At 41.5% G+C, this 21,666-nt stretch overlaps 1 protein-coding gene across 1 annotated transcript in view; it reads left to right on the plus strand.

Annotated features, from left to right (window-relative positions):
• The window catches only part of LOC122809620 (gastrula zinc finger protein XlCGF26.1-like), a 508,886-nt gene extending 487,588 nt beyond the window's left edge, over nucleotides 1-21,298 (plus strand). The window contains exon 8 of the mRNA XM_044081256.1: nucleotides 17,842-21,298. Coding sequence (XP_043937191.1) covers nucleotides 17,842-19,001 — 1,160 coding nt within the window. The 3' untranslated portion in view covers nucleotides 19,002-21,298. The remainder of the gene's footprint in view (nucleotides 1-17,841) is intronic.
• Nucleotides 21,299-21,666: the final 368 nt, after the last annotated feature.

The following is a 21,666-nucleotide window of genomic DNA, read 5'->3' on the forward strand; positions in this document are numbered from 1 at the left end:
GGGTAGCTACTAAAGATATTTTGGAAGCAGCTACTTGGAGTTCAGTGCACACTTTTTCTAAACATTATCATCTTCCTCTTTATTCCAAATCTAGGGCTGGATTTGCCACTGCAATCTTACAGGGCATTTTGGCAGCCCCCAATGCTTTATGATTTTGCCAGCCTCCCTTTACCTCTGCTTTGGGATTCTACCCATAAGTTATGACTGCAGCAATGTGAGATGAAGAACATAGTACAGTTTTGTACCTACCATAAATGTAGAAGTTCAAGATCCACATTGCTGCAGTCAATTTCCCTCCCTCCTTCCCCTCTGTAGTTTGGAGTGGTGGTATGATTTGGGTTGTAGCTGTTTTTTGTGCATGGTTTTAGGGAGCTATTCTATTTTTGGCTGTGGCCTTTATTTTTAGGGCCTTCTGACATCTGGGGCAAGAAAAGACTGAGGAAATGACGTCGGTCATGCGCTTTAATACCTTGACGCTCTGACGTCAGATCTGAGCGCCCATGACCGACGTCAGCCTAATACTTTGGTATTCGGGCCGACCGAGGACAGCGGACTACCCATAAGTTATGACTGCAGCAATGTGGATCTTCGAACATCTACATTTATGGTAGGTACAAAACTGTACTTTACTTTAGACCTCTAAGAGGGATACCTGCATGTCCCTATCAGACAAAATTGCAGAATATACCTCAGATTCATAGCTGGTTCAATGCATTACCAATTCTCTGCACTGCCCTTTGGCTTATCTACTGCGCCCAGGGTCTTCACAAAGTGCCTGGCACCAGTAATTGCATTTTGCAGACAAAAAGGAATTCAAATATATCCATACTTGGACAACTGCCTTATTCAAGCAGAGAGCAAGGACATACTTCTAAAGCATCTGGCGTTTGTAAAAAGGTTGCTAATTTGCCTAGGGTACACAGTAAACGATAAGAAGTCAAAACTAGTGCCCTCACAAGAGATAATATTCCTGGGTGCCTGCTTAAATACAACGGCCCAGATGGCTTATCTCACGCCAGACAAGCAAGGACAACTGACTCAGTACTTTAAATTGATGGCAACAAAAACCCAACTCCCTGCAAAAAAAATTCTGCAGGCCTTGGGATTCATGACATCCTGCATACTACTAATTCCATATGCCAGACTGCATATGAGGAAATTACAGTGGTACCTAAAAAGTGTTTGGACTCAATGCTGTCACAGTTTGGAAGCAGTAATACTACTAATTCCCTGCCTACAACAGGAGTTTCGATGGTGGGCACAGGCATATCACCTCAACAAGGGACAGCCTTTCATTCTACCCACAGCCAGGCAGACACTAACAACAGATGCTTCGGATTACGCCTGGGGAGCACACATGGCAGGAAAATGCATTCAGGGCAAGTGGGCCGCTGAGCAAATGCATCTTCACATCAATCAAAAAGAGATGTTAGCTGTGCAAAATGCCCTAACAGTTTTCAAGGACCTTCTGCATCAAGGACAACTATTGTTAAAGACAGACAACACCACAGTTATGTGGTACATAAACAAGCAAGGGGGCACTCATTCTTATCCCCTGTGCAGACAAGCCATGACCTTGTGGAACACAGCTCTAACCTATCAAGTTCATCTGCAAGCACAATTCCTGCCAGGAAAGAAAAATACTTTGGCAGACGACTTAAGCAGAAACATCATGGATCCTCACGAGTGGAAATTAAATCCACAAGTATTCAGCATGATAACGCAAAAATGGGGTTCCCAGACATGGATCCTTTTGCTTCCCCAATGAATTGCCAACTACAAAAATTCTCCGCAAGGACTTATCACACACAAGCATGGAAAGTGGATGCTCTCTCGTTCAGTTGGAAAAGCCTAAAAGTTTATGCCTTCCCACCACTGCCTCTCCTTTCAAAGGTACTCCTAAAAGCCAGGCAAGAAAAAACACAGATGATCCTGATTGCCCCAGAATGGCCACGCCTGCACTGGTACCCAATCTTAAAGAACTTAGCTCAAGGCCCACCATGGATTTTACCTCAAACTCCACACCTTCTGACTCAACAAAACAATCAGATCCTGCACAGTCAGCTTAAAACCTTAAACCTGGCTGCATGGCAGATTCCTTAGTCAAGCAGACAACACTTCTCTCTAAAGCTGTTATGGATGTCATTTTGGAGGCCAGGATGCCTAGCACCAGGAAATCTTATTCAGAAAAGTGGAAGAGATTCTGTGCCTGGAACCAGGCTCAAAGCTTTGACCCTCTTGTCCCAAATATTCCTCAGATATTACAATACTTAACTGAGATGCTGGACCAAGGACTATCTTTTTCATCCATTAAGATCCACTCCTCTGCCATCTTGGCTCATTACAACACAGATCCTCCTATTTTCTCTCATCCATTGCTAAAACAGTACCTCAGAGGGGCTAAAAACATAAGACCGCCCCGGAGAGCACCAACACCAACTTGGGACCTCAATTTTGTCTTGGAAAAACTAACTTTACCTCCTTTTGAGCCAGCCAGTTCAGCAGAATTAAAATATGTGTTATGGAAAACTGCTCTGCTTCTGGCAATAACCTCAGCACGAAGAGTCTCAGAGTTACAGGCACTAATGGCAGTGGAGCCTTTCATCATTTTCCACCAAGACAGGGTTTCTTTAAGAACAAACCCTTCATTTATGCCAAAGGTAGTATCCAGTGTGGCTCTTAACCAAATCTATTCACTTGCCAACTTTTTATCCAAATCCCCAGAATAAAGGGGAGAGACTTCTGCATTCATTGGACATACACAGACAGTTACGTTTCTACTTGGACAAAACAAAAGCTTCAGAAAAACTGAGCAATTGTTTGTAGCATATGCTGCAGGATCACAGGGAAAGGCTATTTCAAAGCAGACCATTTCAAAGTGGATAGGACACTGTATCCATTTCTGCTACACACAGCATGGGAAACCTGTACCTATTAACATTAGGCCCCATTCCACAAGGGCAACAGCCACTTCAACTGCCTACCTTAGAGGAGTACCTACCAAAGACATCTTGGAAGCTGCAACTTGGACTTCAGTGCACACCTTTACCAAGCATTATCACTTGCCTCTTTATTCTAGATCCAGAGCTGGCTTTGCCACTGCAGTGCTGCAGGGCCTTATAGCCACCCCAAATCCTCTATAGAACCAGCCACCCTACCTCAGCTTTGGGATTCAACCCAAGTGTAATGACTGCAGCAGTGAAACACGAACATAGTGCAGTTTTGTACCTACCATAAATGTAGATGTTCGAGTGTCTTCACTGCCGCAGTCCAGGTTACCCTCCCTCCATCCCCTCTTTCTTAGCTGGGACTTATCTACACTTTTCTACCCTATACTACCTATGTGGTGTATTTGCTGGTAACTGAAAATTTTGGTTTTGCTTTTTATGTATGTTTTATTAGCAATATGTATTGCCTACCTATTTGGGGGCACCTGACATCTGGGGCAAGAAAAACTGAAGAAAATGGCATCTGCTGCATCTTATATACCCCTGGCGCACTGACGTCAGGGAAGAAGCGACAGCAACTGACGCCGGACCAAGACTTTGGAACTCTGGCCGACTGCGGGACCGCCTGATGGCAGGATAACCCAAGTGTAATGACTGCAGCAGTGAAGACACTCAAACATCTACATTTATGGTATGTACAAAACTGTACTTTCTAACTTTTTTGACAACTCAATCTCGGCTGATTTTCTCAGTGATGAGCTTTGATGCAATAAGGTTACATTTCTTTCTGATTTGTTTCAATCTTTGAACAAACTTAATAAAAGTATCCAAGGAGATTGTGAAAATATTCTTACTTCCACCGACAAAATTAATGCTTTCAAAGAAAAACTAATGCTTTGGGAAGAAAGAATTAGAAGAGAAATGCAGTAGAAATGTTTGAGCTAACGAAAAAGTGAAAACTGGATGGAAGTCTTATAGATCTAATTTTACAAAGTTTAAGATTACTTAGTATAAATACTGTAAAATATTTTTCTCAGTTGACATATCCTTGGATTAGATAAGAGATCCATTTGTCTTAAATGCGTGCAAATTGGCAAATTTAAATATAAGAGAAGAGGACAAGTTGACAGAGATAAGAAATGACAGAGGATTAAAACTTAAACATTCAACAACAGATACTACTTCATTTTGGTTATCTCTTAAAAGTGAATTTCCCAATATTACAAAAAAGCAATAGAAACACTTAATCCTTTCTCCGTGTCATATTTGTGCAAATTAAGCTTTTCTGCAATGAATAATATTAGGAACAAAAAATAGATCACGTCTAGAAACCATGGAAGAATATTTAAGAGTATGTCTGTCCAAATTCAGCCTCACACAAAAGACATTCTAAAACAATGTCAAGCTCAGATATCTCATTAAACATTAAATACGAGTAAAAAAGAGGAAAATATTTTCTAAATCAATCAAAAATATACCTATTTTTTTTTGTCGGGCAAAAAAATATATTTTTGGGTGTGCCGCAAGATTTTTGCAATTAGTTTGTGTGGCACTAGATGAAAAAGGTTGAAAATCTCTGCTCTAGCATATTTAACCTGTAGTACGTCTTTTGTACCCTTTATCTCCTGTTTTTAAATTTATATCTGCAAAATTTCCATCTCTGGCTTGCTCCCTTTTACCTCTTCAGCTCAGATTTTCACAGTTGCTTCCTTTCTGATTGTTATTTTCAGTGCTGTTTCACACTGCTGAGCTGGCCCTCTCAGTACTGGTTCCAACCAGCTAGGCCACTGTGATATCCATCTCCACTCTCTCTCCAACCCCTCCCCCAATTTCTTTCACTTTCTTTTCTTTCCAACCCCTCCCCGAGATTCTAACTTTGCCTTCCTTCCTGTGGCACCATCCTTACCTCTCTGAACCACTCTCATCCTTTCTCTACAACACTGCTAGCTAGAGCATCCCTTACCCCCCTTGCATACTTTCCTCTGAACTTGCCTTCCACTCCACTGATTGTTTTTTTTTTTTTTTTACCTTGATTCTTCCTTCCCTTGGCTCTACCCACTCCATTCGCCCTGTGGGCTCACTCCGCTCCTCCGCCCTGTCCCCAAATTCCACCCACCCCCAATACCCCTACACTTATACTTAGCTAGCCACTCCCACCACTTCCACCATCCAATTCAAACTCCCCGTCATACCCCCAAACTCCCCTCCCACAGTTCACCCATTAAAGTAAGCCTGCCCTTCAGAGTTTACTGCCAAATATGACTTGTCATGATAAACTACAAATTAACCTAAACCATAATCTCTTACTCAAATAAACTAACTTCCCAACTTAACTCACCCCTTACTTCTATTCTAAAACCAACACCATTACCCTCAAGCCTCTGTCGCTACTTATTCATATAATACTTTTAATTTCCTTAACTTACCTAAACTATATCACCCAACCTACTAATGCAAACCACTCCCCCATTTCACACCACTGCCCCATCCTTTACAAAGTACACATTTACTGTTACCCTTATATCTCCCAGTCTCTACCCCCTCAACACTAGCTTGCTGTTCCCCTATAGACTCTTACCTAACTCTAAAAACACTGTTCCCAATTACACTAGTCTAATGTCCACAAAACTCTCTACCTGTATACTAAATCCCAAACAAACCAAATACCTCATCCATCATCTTATCTCTGTTCTTCTCACCAGGGATATCCACCCAAACCCAGGCCCCTCTACCACACTGAATCCAGCCACCCAACCCCCCCAAGCAACAGGCAAACCCCGTCCACTTCTCAGCTCTAAATGCTCAGAGCCTATGTAACAAAATTCCAAACCTTCATGCCTGGCTTATACATAACCAGCCCAATATTCTCTCCATCTCAGTAACCTGGCTTAAGCCCCCACATACAAGGTTTTGAAATAACTCCTCCTAACTACTGTTAAGGAATAACATAACACAAATGGGGGGGGGTGTAGCACTCCTTTACTCAGCATCCCTCTTAGTCACCCCTATACCAAACCCTTTCCCAAATTTGGCAAGGCAGAAATAATTCCAGCCCTACTCCACTTAAACAAACAAACTCATATTGGTTCTCTCCCTCTATATTCCCCCAGGAGACAATGTCTCATCCCTTGAAAATATTCTCACATGGGGGCTGTGAACATAAACTGGGCCACAATCCAATCTCAATATTAACTTATGTAACTTTATACAACTAATCAATTCCACTACCAGGCCTTCCAAGAACTCCATTACTGGAAGTACAATAGACTGGATTCTAGTATCCCATCCTCACTATATCTCTGATAGTGGTATTCTCCCAGACCCACTAGCTGACCACTTCACCACTTTTGCCCACTGTCCCCCTCCTCCATACAACTAACTCACACCTATATTTCCACTCGCTGCCTAAAGAACTTCAATTCTGAAACCTTCTCAAATGCACTAAAAAGCTCAAACTGGAGCCCATTAAAGACTCTTCCCCTAGATAATGCTGTCTCCTACTTTAACAAACCTGCTCAACTCCTTTGCCCCTCTAAAAACAAAATGTATAAAAAGTAACCCCTGTACCCTGGTTAACCAAAAACAACTTGGCTACTGTGCGACTCCATGACAAAGCCTGGACACGTTACCATAAAAATTAAACCACTGTCGCCCAAAACGAATATAAAATACTATGAAATAAAGTCAAAAAACTTATTACCTCAGACTGCAAAGCCTAATTCTCCACTCTCCAAACCAACCACAACACCAATCCCAAACTCTTTTGGAAAGAAATCTCATTTCTCCTCAACCTAGGAAAAAAGAAAACCCTTGCCCCAACTCAGATGCCTCTGACTTGGACCTAATGGTTAAGGTTTTTGCCTTACAAACACAAGGTGCACGGTTTGTGTCTCACAAGGGATAATTGGCTAAGCTTAAAATGGCTCACAAGGGCAGTTAGCTTAGTACTAATCTATGAACCTATGACTTAGCCACCCAGTTTAACTCTTTCTTCATAGAGTCCATAAGCAAGCTAACATCATCCTTCACCAACACCTCTACAATCCCTCCTCAGCTTGCACCCATCCCTTCCTCCCCTAGCATCCCTTTCCCCCAACCTCCACCTTTAACAGTCCCATCTCTATATCCACCATAAAAAACTTCTGCTAAAATTAAAACCTGGTTCCAATGCCCCTGATGAAATTCCCTCCTACTTCCTAAAAGTAGCCGCAGAAGCCATTGCTCTCCCTATCAGCATACTAATTAATTGGTCTATCTAAGAAAGCCAGGTCCTCCAGCTCTGGAAGAAAGCCTTTATTATTCCTCTACATAAAGGAGGTAATAATAATGACATTCCAAACTTCCACCCTATTGCTATTTTATCGCGATGTCCTTCAACGATGCATCTGCAGTCATAACATATGGGTTGTCCTGCCTCAGGCAGCCCTTCGGTCAGCCGGATTCCAAAGTCTGGGTCTGGCCTCGGCTGATGTCGCACTTTCCCCGACGTCAGAGCATCTGGGGTATAAAAGCATCAGCCGACGCCATTTTCCTCAGTCTTTCTTGCCGCGTGGTGCCCGAAGCAGAAGCTGTTCGCAAGTGCCGGTTGGTCAGATCCAGAGATTTCAGCTACCGAAGACTTCGGAAAAAAGCTAAGTACCCCGTTGGGGACTCTTTCTTGCCTCAGCCGATGTCAGACAAAGTAAATAATTGTTTAACTTGTGGGAAACAAATACCTCATAAGGATTTCCATTCTTACTGCCTTCCTTGCTTAGGCCCAGACTACGACGTATCAGCTTGTTTAGCCTGTGCCTCCTTCAACCGACGAACTCTTAGACGTCGGTCGGAGTTTGCAGAGGAATTTTTTGGAGCCGCTTTTGCTTATAAAATGCCGTCGGAGACTCCGACTTCACATATGGTCAAAAACGCAAGGAAAAGGACCGACACTCACGGCCCGTGGTTTCGGCTGAAACCACGGCTAGGCCTACCGCGAGTGTCTCGGTTTCGGCCGAAACCGAGTCCACGGCGATTCCTACTTCCGAAACCATACTTCCGACCACCGAGGCCAGAGAGGCCCCCGGCTGAGTCAGCTTCAGAACTCCCTACCGAAGCTAGTGTTCAGGAATTGTCCGACACCATACCTTTGGACATTTCTACCCCTGCACGTGGGGCAGCTAGGCCCCCAGCTTCTATGTCTATTAAGGCCTTCTCCAGGGCTAAAGCTGCCAAACTTTCAAACGCTTTGCCTGCCAAATCTACATCCCAGAGGCCTTCCTCTAGTTCACAGATCCTCAGCCTTGCTGAGGACCTTATCTCCTTAATTAGGGGTTCACAACCTCACCCAGACAGGGCCTCTCAACCTCCTCCAGACAAAAGGCCCAGGACTGACCCCTCTGAACCTCACTCCTCAGATTACTCCACGGATGCATCTGATTTGTCAGACCACCAGGAAGGGGCTTGCTCGCCTTATGAGGATTCAGATGCAGAGGAATCTATCCCTTCGGCCTCCCCTCCTGAAGAATTTTCCTTTGGGGGAGACTTTACACTCCATGAGAGAGCACTTTCAATGGCAAGGTCAGGATTTCTCTGATTCTAGAAAAAGATTAAGGACCTTTTTGCATTTGCCTCAGGATAGGCCCATAGCTATACCTCCTGTTCTAAATGTAATTGATGATGTGTACAATGATGTCAGTACAGCCCCTGATTCTCTTCCTCCGGCCCCTGCCAAACCTGACCGATATTACAGGGTCCCGGATTCTCACTTCCATCTGTATAAAGCCCATGCTGCAGACCCAGAAACTATTTCTCAGGGCCCTAAAGGGGTTGCAGCCGCTACTGCCAAAAATCCCCTACCCTCTGAAAGAGAGTCTAGAGCTTTAGAGAGATGGGGAAAAAAGGTTTATACATCTGCTACTCTTTCTGCCAGGGCATTAAACTGTCAATTCCATATGATACAGTACCAAGAATTTTTGTTAGATCAACTGAATAAGAAACTTTCTTCTCCTGAACCCTTAGACCGTAAATCCCTTCAGAATTTGGTACACAACTCACAACAGGTTAATAATCATTTTTTAAAATGTGGCTATGATGCACTGGAGGCTTCATTTAGATCAGCTATGACTGGGGCAGTTATTCGTAGGCATGCCTGGCTGAAGGACCAATCTTTGCCAGACCATGTCAAAGCTAAACTCCTTGATGCTCCAATGGAGAAACAAAATTTATTTGGCTCCCTTGCACAGGAGATTCTAAAAAAGGTTGAAGAAAAAGCAAAATCTGTGCAAACAGTTAAAGATTTCCTGCAAGTTCAACCACCAAGGTTCAGCAGAAACTGGCCTACAAAGAATTGGTCCTTTCCAGACTCGTCCAGAGCACAGAGAGGCAGGAACAGGCGCCCTAGAGGCAGAGGTCAATCGAAGGGCCCCTACAGAGGCCATCAGTGGCAGCCTGCCAACCAGAGGAGTAGTGCAACAGCTGCAACTACAACCACTACTACAGGACAGACCCAATGACTTGACTCTGATTCCGCCTACCAGGGATCAACTGGAAGCACCCTTGGGCGGAAAGCTGGCTTTATTCTCAAAAAACTGGCATTGCATTACAAAGGATACATGGACATTGCAAATAATAGACAAAGGATACAGGTTTCACTTCCACACTTTGCCAAAAAGAAGCGGAATGCCAAACCTTCCAACAAACCAGAAGGCAGAGGCTTTAAGACAAATCAGCAATTTACTTCAGATGAAAGCTATAGAAAGGGTACCATGTACAGAACAAGGCCAAGGATTTTACTCCGGACTATTCCTTATACCAAGAAAAGAAAACCAATGGAGGCCTATTCTCGACCTGTCCGCACTGAACACTTATCTCATTGTGCCAAAATTCAAAATGCTGACCCTACAGCAACTTCTTCCCATGTTGGGCAAGGAGTCTTGGCTGGTGACTCTAGATCTCAAGGAGGCATACCTGCACGTCCCTATCTGACCAGATTGCAGAAGACACCTCAGATTTCTTGCAGGATCAGAGCATTATCAATTCTCAGCATTGCCCTTTGGCTTATCTACTGCGCCCAGAGTATTCACGAAATGTCTGGCATCAGTAATTGCACATTGCAGACTTCAGGGAATTCAAATTTATCCATACCTGGACGACTGCCTAATACAAGCGGACAACAAGAAAAAATTGTTAAAGGACTTGGCCTATGCCATACACCTGTTACAGACCTTGGGATACACAGTCAACATCCAAAAGTCAAGACTAGTACCGTCCCAAAGGATAACCTTTTTGGGTGCAGATCTGGACACAATCACCCAGATGGTTTTTCTCACAGAAGAAAAACAAAAACAACTTCCAGATTACTTCATGATTCTGACAAGACAAACTCAGCTTACTGCAAGGAAAGTCCTGCAGGCCCTGGGTTACATGGCATCCTGCATAATTTTAATCCCACATGCCAGACTGCATATGAGGAAATTACAATGGTACCTAAGGAGTGTATGGTCTCAAAACAGTCACAGTCTAGAAACCATGATACCAATCATTCCATGCCTTCAAAAGGAATTCCTGTGGTGTGCTCAGGCCTGCCAGTCCAACAGAGGGTTGCCTTTCAACAAACCAAAAGCAAGGCAGACCATCACCATGGACGCCTCAGACCGAGGATGGGGAGCACACATGGAGGACAAATGTATCCAAGGCCTATGGCCTCAAGGGCAGCTAAGCATGCACATAAACCAAAAGGAAATGCTGGCAGTGAGGCATGCAATTGAGGCATTCAGACCCTTCCTCCAACAAGGACATCTGCTAATAAGTCCAGACAACACCACAGTCATGTGGTACATAAACAAACAGGGAGGCACACATTCCTACCCTCTATGCCGGATGGCTATGAATCTGTGGAATCTATGCCTGAATCTCAATATCCAGCTGCAGGCCACATTCGTACCAGGAAAAGAAAATGCACTAGCAGACAGCTTAAGCAGAACTACCATGGATGCACACGAATGGATGCTGCATCCAGACATCTTCAAACTCATAACAAAGACATGGGGAATGCCGGAGATAGATCTGTTCGCCTCCCCACTCAACCACCAACTGAAGACATTCTGCTCAAGGACATACCACCCACAAGCATGGAGGGTGGACTCTCTCTCTTTCAGCTGGAATGCCCTAACAGTATATGCCTTTCCACCACTCCCATTGATGTACAAGGTTCTACTGAAGATCAGGGAGGAACAGCCAAAAGTGATACTAATAGCTCCGGACTGGCCAAGACAACACTGGTACCCACTATTGAGAAGCATGTCTCAGACAAATTCATGGCCTCTTCCCCTATGGCCTCTTCTTCTAACGCAGAACAATTTCAAGACCCTGCATCCCAACTTGAAAACATTGCAGCTAACTGCCTGGAAAATTCCTTAAATCCCAACCAAACTGTTTTATCTCAGAGGGTGAAGGACATTATCCTGGAGGCTCGCAGACCTTCCACAAGGAAGACATACTCAGCTAAATGGAAGAGATTTCTCATTTGGAGCACATCAAAGGGCACAGATGTCACAGTGGCAAACCTAGCACACATCCTAGAATACTTAGCAGAATTATTCCACAATGGCCTGTCTTATTCTTCTATTAAGATTCATGCTTCAGCAATTTCAGCAGAATACAATATGGATCCACCTATCTTCTCACACCCTCTTCTCAGGCAATTTTTAAGAGGGATCAAAAATGTTAAACCTCCAAGAAGACCCCCCCCTACCTGCATGGGATCTCAATTTTGTGCTGGAAAAGCTGACACTACCTCCTTTTGAACCAGCAGCATCAACAGACCTACAGTTTGTATCTTGGAAAACTGCATTCCTTCTGGCAATCACTTCAGCAAGAAGAGTATCTGAGTTACAAGCATTAATGGCAGTGCAGCCTTTTCTTATTTTTCACCAGGATAGAGTGTCACTAAGAACCAATCCTACTTTCATGCCAAAGGTGGTATCTAGGGTATCCTTGAACCAAACTATTCACTTGCCTACGTTCTTCCCTAACCCACAGAACAAAGGGGAAAAACTTTTGCACACCCTGGATATACACAGACAACTACGCTACTACTTGGACAGAACGAAAACTAGCAGAAAAACTGACCAACTTTTTGTAGCATATGCAACTGGGGTACAAGGAAGAGCAATTTCCAAACAGACAATTTCAAAATGGATAGGAAATTGCATTCGCTTTTGTTACTCCTTTCATGGAAAGACAGTTCCTGAAAATATCAGGCCTCACTCCACAAGGGCCACAGCCACCACTACAGCTTTCCTACGAGGGGTGGCTACCAAGGACATTTTAGAAGCTGCTACTTGGAGCTCCGTGCATACATTTGCCAAGCATTACAATCTACCTTTATACTCCAGATGCCGAGCAGGGTTTGCAACTGCAGTGCTGCAGGGGATCTAACTACACCATCCTTCTCTTAGTACCTCCTCCCCCAGATTGGCTATGGTATTCTATCCATATGTTATGACTGCAGATGCATCCTTGAAGGACATAGTACAGTTTTGTACCTACCATAAATGTAGAAGTCCGATAGGTATGCATCTGCAGTCAGGATTACCCACCCTCCTTCCCCTCTGTGGTATTCCTAGGGTACTTACCCCTCTTTCAGCTAGCTGGGGGAATCTATTATGGTGTATTTGTTTGTTTATACATGTATATAATTTGCAAATGTTTGGAACTTTTCAGAATTTATCCAAATTTAGCCTTCCTAGAGGGCACCTGGCATCTGGGGCAAGAAAAACTGAGGAAAATGGCGTCGGCTGATGCTTTTATACCCCAGACGCTCTGACGTCGGGGAAAATGCGACATCAGCCGAGGCCAGACCCAGACTTTGGAATCCGGCCGACCGAAGGGCTGCCTGAGGCAGGACAACCCATATGTTATGACTGCAGATGCATACCTATCGGACATCTACATTTATGGTAGGTACAAAACTGTACTTTTCTAAACTTCCTGAAAAATGCATCCACCAACAACTCTTATCCTATCTCATCAACAACCAGCTTCTTACCCCCACACAACATGGATTCAGACCTGGTCATAGCACCTCCACTGCCCTCCTCTCCTTCCTTGAAACAAATAAAGCCCATGATTCCGGCCATTTCGTGTCCACCCTTCTCCTCGACCTCTCCAAGGCATTTGACACTGTTTCCCACAACCTGCCTTTTAAACTCTTCAAACCAAACTTATCCCCTTCCTGTACCAAGTGGTTCTCCAGCTACCTCACAACCAGACAACAAACAGTCAAATGGAATAAAGCCACTTCATCCTTTCTTAATACTCACACAGGTGTCCCCCAAGGTTCCATTTTAGGCCCCCTACTATTCAACATATTCATTAACGACTTCTACCAAGCCATTCCAAACTCCAGCCTAATCCAGTATACTGACAATTCTGCCATTATCTGCTCCTCCATTTCTATCCCCACTCTTAATAAGCTTACCTAAAGCACCTTCTCCTCTAGTGAGCATTAGATGCTAGACAACCATTTGACTCTTAATGCAACCAAAACTAAACTTATGTTATTCACCACCTCCAAAATCTCTTCCCTAGATAAACACTCATTCATAATCACCAGCAAAAATAATACTCCCTAGAGACCGTCTCCGACACTAAACTACTAGGAGTACTCATAGATGATCAACTAAAATTCGGCAAACATTTACAAGCAAATATAAAAAAAAAAAAAAACACAAAAAACTTGGTATGCTATACCACCATAATCGTTACATATTTCCTTCCACTAGGTTCATACTAGCCAATACTTATCTCATCCCATTCCTCCTATATGGTGCATCTATCCTCATCAACCTGCAATCCTCCCTCAAAGCAAAGCTCTCATCTTGCTATAACAAGATATCAAAATTTGTGGCAGGTCACAGAGCCATTTCTCACCAACTAAATTGGCTTGAGCTACCTAACCTCTTCACTTATAACCAACTCATCCAAGATATACACACATATTTACAACCCCTCTCTTTGTCCCTCCCTAGCCACTACTTTTAAAATGTATTAACCAGAATGACTTCTAAGATCTAATTCCCAAAAACTAATTAAATTGCACAAACCCACACGTCCAGCTGGGAATCACCTAATGTCCTTGTCTCTCGCACGCCTCTGGAATACTTTGCCATCTCCTATCCACATCACCAGCAGTCTCTTCTCATTTAAAACTTTGTTGCACTCGCACATTACTTCACAATGGAAGTGCTTCTGTTCCCATCCTTACCTAATCCTTCTAATACCACTTCCTACTCTCCTAGAACTAAATACGCCATCACTGCCTCCTATCATTCCACAGCTCTATTTTAACTAGTTGACCAACTACTTAAGAGTTGCCCTATGTTGCTACTTTTGTGTAAAAAAAAAATTTTTTTATTGCTGTTTTACAAACTGTACTGATGTATTCTATCATTGTTAACCTTTTCTAATCATATTTACTTTATATTCCTGTGAGATAATCTGTAATGTAAATGTGCAATGTGTACTATGTATTTGTATTTTTCTGGAGCTTTTCTCCCCAGGACTCCATTGAAAATGGGCTCCTTGTGGCCCAATTGGACTATCCTGGCAAAAAAAAACTGCAAGTAAATAAATAATAAATCATTTTTTTTCTATGTACACATTTAATATAATATATTTTATAAGAGAACACTTTATAATCCCGAAATTCTGAAATACCGAATTTCAGAATTCCGAGATTATAAAGCTGAAAGCTCAAAACTTTGAAACCCCAGAAGTGCGAATTTCAAAATCCTGAAGTACGGAGATTTTGAAGTAATGCTTCTGGTGTTGTGCTGTGTGGAGGGATAGCTGGAAGATCAGGTAAGTATTTATGTTTAAGGGTTTTGGTTAGGGGCTTTAGTGTGTGTCAGTGTGTTTGGTTACTGTGATCTGTGTGTGCGAGGGGAATGTAGCTTGTATGGTGGTGGTTTTGTGTATTTGTCTGTGTAGTGCGACCTTAGAGTTAGTATATTTAAGTAGGAGGGTGTGTGGGGCGCAGTCCCCCACATGGGGGTGCAGGGGGTATGTAGTGTAGGTTTGAGTGTTTGTGTTTTGGGTAAGATCTGTGTATGTGTGTGTGGTGTGAGTAGTGTTCGCGGTTTTAAAATTCGTGTTTCTGGGGTTTCGGGATTGTAAGGTTTCGGCTTTATGATCTCGAAATTCTGTATTTCAGGATTATAAAGTGAACCCATTTTATACATACATATATATTGCACGCACACTCACACATGCTCATACATACATGTGTGTACATAAATTATAGTATAAAATCTGCACACATTTTATACATTTCTACAATTCCCCATTCAGTGTTATGACGAAGCCAGAGCCACTCTTGGCTAGCAAAGGGCATAAAAAGAAACCAGTCCTCAATGGGACAACAATCCATTTCAGGGCATGTTTTACACACACACACACACACACACACACACACACACACACACACACACACACACGCACACACACATCCTTGCAGGTAATTTAAAGATCCTCATTTCACTTAGCAGGCTTTCAGGATGGGAGAGGAAGCTGACACCCTGGTTAAACACTTAAGACAAAACATACGCCAAGCCAGATGTCAATTGTAGAGTCAAGTGCGGTGAGGCGGCCCTGCCTTCTGATCAGTATCCCCTGAAAGCAGACTCTGGACTAGCTGCACCCACTCCCTTATTAAATAAAATAAAAATCGTATATTCCACAAAAATATTCATTTGCTCAAAAGAAAACACACACACACACACACACTCTACAGCAGTCCAGTTTTTGGATTACTTTTGACCATTCCTTTTAGACTTTTGTTTGTAACTTTTATCTTCCCATATATCTTCTACCAGAAAGCTCTGTTCCAGCAAATGGAAGAGGTCTGTTCACTGGGCTCATGTAAATATACTGAACATTTTTCAGCCCCCCACCCCACCCCCCATACATAGCATTCTTGAATTTTTGTCCCATCTTTATAAAGGAGGAGCTAGTTCATCAACCATTATAGTTCACTTTGCAGCCATATGGAATTTTCACATTGGTTTTGATGGTTCCTCTGTTGCCTCCCATAAGTTAAGCAAAGCCTTCTTGAGAGGCACTCTTCTTCTAAGACCTCCTTTCAGAGATCCTACTCCTCCATGGGACCTGAATCTGGTACTGCAGTCTGTTACAAAATCCCCCTTCGAACCAGCAGCTACATGTGACCTTAAATATCTTTCCTGGAAAAAAGTCTTTCTGGTAGTTGTTAGCTCTGCCAGACGACTTTCTGAGATTCAAGCCTTGTCCTCTAAACCACCATACTTCATTTTTTACAGAGATAGATTTGTGCTATGAACTAATGCAGCCTTTCTTCCTAAGGTGGTTTCAGAATCTAATATCAGTCAATCCATTGATTTGCCGGTATTCTTTCCTAAATTTACTAACAAAGGTGAGTATGTATTACATTTATTGGATGTCCACAGACAGTTATGTTTCTACCTAACACAGAACAAAAGACATCAATTGTTTGTTTCATTTGCAAAAGTAAAATTGGGAAAGCCAGTTGCCAAAGTCATTTTATCAAGGTGGTTAACCGATTGTATTTCATTTGTTTATAATAAATTGGATATTACCAAAACCATTACAAGCCCATTCCACTAGATCCATCCTCAGTGTTTCAGTCCAGAATGTCCAGGGATAATGTGTGTGCAGCAGCAACTTGGGCTACTCCCCATACATTTGTTGCTCATTGTAAATTAGATCTGGTCTTCAGAGGTAGAGCATCATTTGGCTGAGTTGTGCTCAGGAATATCCCTTTTTTGAGTCCACCCTGGATTTTAGGTCGTTGGGGACTCTGTCCCATCAGTTGAGGATAGAATGAAAATTAACATCAGATAAAGAAGTTATGTACTATCCTTAATATTCCATTAATGTCCATTTTCATTCTTCCTTTAACTCCCCTCCCACCATCCCCTGTCCTTGATAACTTCTGGAAAAATGAGTGGTTACAGGATTTTTCTGTCTTTTATATTCAGCTGCAGATATAGCCTTCTTCACCTTTGAATATGAATATTCATTTCTACTAAGTCAGCAAACAAGATCTGAGATAATTGGGGTTGGTGCGTTGTGGGCAAGGGGAGAAGCTTGAGAGTTTTTGGGTGCCATGAGCTTAAGCAATCTCCAAGTCGTATCCAAGGGATTGGATCTGAACCCACCATCTGAGTTGAGGAAGAATGAAAATGGACAACACAGATGGAACCTTATGGCGAGTACATAACTTCTTTTTTGTTTTCTTTTATATAAATGTATGCTTGCCTCTGTGTTAAGTTATAATTCATGTTAAAAAAATAAAAAAAAAGATGCAGGTGTATGGGTGGGTTTACGGGTAAGCAGGCCTGAACCCCACAACAATACAGCCCATCTCTGCAACTGTCTACCTCTCCAAACAGCCCTAGCAGCAACATTGAAAAACAGAATGACCGCTTTAGCTGCTGTTTGTAGGTTTATAGGTGTATAGCTAATGACCACTAGGGCCCTTAAAAGCGTAGATATGCAACCGAAATATAACCCATAAATTTGATTCATATAGCTTCATAGGTGTACGCTGTTTGGCTCTGGAGTACAAAAAATGAGCAGAGTAAGGGATGCAGTCTGTTCCCTTTTACTTGGGCCTCCTCTAATGCACTGGCTGAAGATTGCAATTGCTGAAAACTGTCAGGCCAGGGGACAGGCATGTATATTTGGCCATTATCCAGTGTTATAATAAATTCATACAGCAGCGATGCTGTTTCCAAACATCTCCTTTTATGGTGAGTATACTAACATAACTGTATTTTCCTTGTGTAAGTAAAGCAATTTTGGTTTTGGATACTAAAGGTATGCTACAGTAACATTAATAGTCTATTTCTAATTCTAGTCCCCAGGTTTGCAGATTTTATGAAGGATCAGCTATCGGAACTTATTGCCCACCAGGAGAGCCTCACAGGAGAGATGAGTTTTAAATGTACTACATGTGAGAAGTGTTTTCCTGACCAGTTTACTTATATCAAACATAAATTTAGAGAACACAGACAAATTCACAAAGCAGGGAGCTGTCAAGCAACAGAGTTGCAGTGTAAATCAGCCCCCAATGAGAAATTGTTCACACGACTGGGTAGCCTCTCTTTCAATAAGCATTTGCTGCCTAAGCCAAACTTCAGCTCAAGTAATGTGGATAATTCAGCACAGAAAATGTTTGCATGTCGTGTTTGTGCCGAATGTTTTCCAGACAGATCAGGTCTTACCAAACATCTGCTAACACACACTGATCTTGAGGAGGAATCATATAGCTGTACTGAATGTAACAAAAGTTTTCAAAGGAAGAGTTCTCTATTAAAACATGCAAGGGTGCACACTGAAGAAAACTTGGAGAAATTAGAAACAGGAGACAGCCCTTTTCAATGCTTCGAATGTGGAAAATGGTTCACAAGGAGATTAGAATTTGATATACATTACAGAATTCATATGAACAGTAAGCCTTACAAATGTTTTATTTGTAAAAAAGGTTTCTTAACAAGAGGAGAAATGAAGAAGCATAAATGGATTCATGTTAAAGAGAAACCTTATAAATGTACTAAATGTGGGAAGAGTTTTTTATTCAGGGATACATTTGTAAATCATAAACGGAGGCATTCAGGTGAGAAGCCAGCTGCATGTAACATATGTGGGAAAAGTTTTGTAGCAGTGAAAAGTTTATTAAACCATCTCAAGATTCATACTGGAAAAGCATCATACAGCTGCAGTATTTGTGGGAAGTCTTTCCTGTTTAGGTCATATCTTCTTCAACATAGAAAGGTTCATGGAGGTGTAAAGCCTTTTAAATGTACTGAGTGTGGCAAAAACTTTAGGGCAAAGTGTGCATTAAAAAGTCATGAAAAAAGTCATGAAAGGGTACACAGTGGAGAAATTACCCCAGCTGTGAAATATTTCATATGTACTGACTGTGGAAAGAGCTTCACATCATATTGCAGACTGTTAGTCCATAAAAAGATTCATGCAGGTGGCATTAAGGGTGCGGAAAAGAGCACTTCTGGCTAACATCAAAGACTGAAGCAATAGTAATTTCATGAACTTTAATCATACACTGACTTAGGAATTTGTCCATTTCTGTCATGGTATTAAAAACCCGAAAGACGCGGAGAAATTAAACCATGAGAAGCCGTTTGTGTGCTGTCTGTGGAAAAAGCTTCAGGCAGAACAGCTTCTCTTGTTACGTATGGATACATAAAAGTGGGAGAAATCTTAAAAATGCATTTTGTGCAAATACAGTTTTACCCCTAAATCATGTTTGACTTAGCTCCCCTGGATAGTTACAGCTTCATTTACAGAAACCAGCCATGTTTAAAGACCTCTCATCTACATTTTGTGGATGATTTAAAACTGTGTAGTTCATCAGATAATAATGATATGACAGTACTATTGCAAATGGTTAACTCTTTCTAGGATGACATAAAAATGACATTTGTTTTGGTAAATGTGCAAAAGCACCATTTATGAAAGGAAAGCTGCAGCACCAAGAAAGTATCAGCCTGGTACAGGAATGTGATATAAAGGAGATGAAGGGTTAGAAATAAAACATTAACAAATTAGAACAAAGCTTTGTTAAGCATACTGCAGAAGGCTAAAACTAATATACTGAAAGTTACCTTTATATCTAAGAGTAAAGTCCAAATCAGTTTACTTTCTCTTCTGTTCTAACTTACAGCTTTGGTATGACTGATTGACCCAAACAACATTGAATCAGTTGGACAAGAAAACAAGAAGAATGCTTCAGGCGTATCAAATGGTATATAAAGCGAGTGCACACCAAGATTGCATATTCTTTGCTTTGAAGACAGTATGGGCCACCTTGAAATTGACTACATTTATACGTCTGCACTTGTGGAGCTACTTATATATTTGCTGACCTCATCAGATCCAAACTTAGATTCTAAAGCATAAAGAGAAGAAGTTTGAGGTGACATCTTTGCTTACCTTAGCAGAAACATTTTGGAGACGAGTGGGAATAGAAATCAAATCAAAATTGAATGAGAATCAAACCACAATTGAAAGTGCCAAAAATAAAAAGAATATAAAGAAAAATTGAGAAAAAAATGTAAAGCCCATAATTACAATGAGAAGTAAAGAAAACTCTTAGAACTACATGTTGACCAAGAAATGACAGAAATGGTTGAGAAGAGGTGAATTTAAGCCAAAAGAAGAAAAGCTAATAATAGAGATTCAAGCTAGTGGGCAGTGTACATACTGATTCACAAAGCATGTCGAACATGTGGAAAAAAACAAGTGGAAACAGTTGCACATGTCATTGCCAGGTACTCATGGCTGTGGAACTGTATACTGAAAGGCTCAATGATGTAGCAAGACTATTGCACTGGGGATTTTGCAAACATTACAATACAGTAGAAGCTGAGAAGCATTAGAAGCATGAACAGCAAAGTATTATTAACAGTGATGAAGTCTGGATCACATGGGGATCACCCAATACCAGTAGCTGCGAAAATAAATGTAAGTAAACCAGATATAATGGTCCAAAAAAAAAAAAATCACTGAAACTGCTTTACCTATCGATAGTGCCTTGTGTACGGAGAGAGACGGCCAAAAAATTCCAGGATTTGCAAGCAGAAATGAGAACAATGTGGAAGAAAGATAACCAGTCAGTTCTAATAGTAGTAGGAGTAACCGGACTGATAAAAAAAATAATTTACAATCGTACTTAAGTATGTTACCAGTACATGTAATCTCATATGAATTACAGAAGGGGGGAATTCTAGATGCATTGTGGTGCTAAAAAGAGCAGTCTTGGCTAACATCAAAGAGTGAAACAATACCAATTTCATGAACTCTAATTGTACTGTGAGTTAGGAATGGGGCCTATTCCCATCATGGTATTAGAAACCAAAAGCTTTTGTGGAAATTCAGGGTATCCTTTTAAGTACATAGAATGTGGCAAGAGTTTCAAGTATAAATCATGTCTCCATAGGCATTACTGAAGAATTTGTATAGTAAAGAGAAAAAAAAATTTAATTTTTGTTGTTTTACAAAATTTACACATAGACTAAAACAGTGCAGAATAGAACTTAACAAAATGTATTTATAAATTAAAATCACAAAAGGAAGCAGGTATGAAAAGTTTATATGGATTACAAACTTGTTAAATACGGAGAAAGAACTTGCCTGCTAGTAGCGATGTCCATCTTTCTGCAAAACTGATTTGTTCTAATTTTTGTATGTATAAACTAATATTAAATGAAGAGTTTGGACAAATATGAGAAATCATTTCAATAATGTAAAAATTATGAAGTTGGAATAAAATGAGAGTCCATTAACTGAAAAAATGTTATACCTCTGCTGTTTTGTGTACTGTATGACGTCCTACCATGAGTAGCCATTGATGTTGAAGTTATTTAGCATTGCTCTTAAGCTTGTGGTTTACTACTTTCATGCTGAGACTGGTGCCATAATTATTTCTATCCCCAGGTTATGTTTAACCCAGATCTGTCATGATGAGAGCCATGGTTTAACTGTGCATTATGGTTGATGCACGGACTGGAAAAAAAGTTTGAATGAAGTTTGTGAATGGCTCACCGTCTAAAGGGGAGGCGTAGTCTGTACTTGCTAAATTACTTACTAGTAAACTTGTAAACTAGTAGCAGTCTCATGCAAGAAAATATTTGTGTGCAGTGAGATTTTCACCACATCAAAT

The sequence above is a fragment of the Protopterus annectens genome, chromosome 1.part1 (assembly GCF_019279795.1).
Source record: "Protopterus annectens isolate FY-2018-M chromosome 1.part1, PAN1.0, whole genome shotgun sequence".
NCBI lineage: Eukaryota > Metazoa > Chordata > Ceratodontiformes > Protopteridae > Protopterus > Protopterus annectens.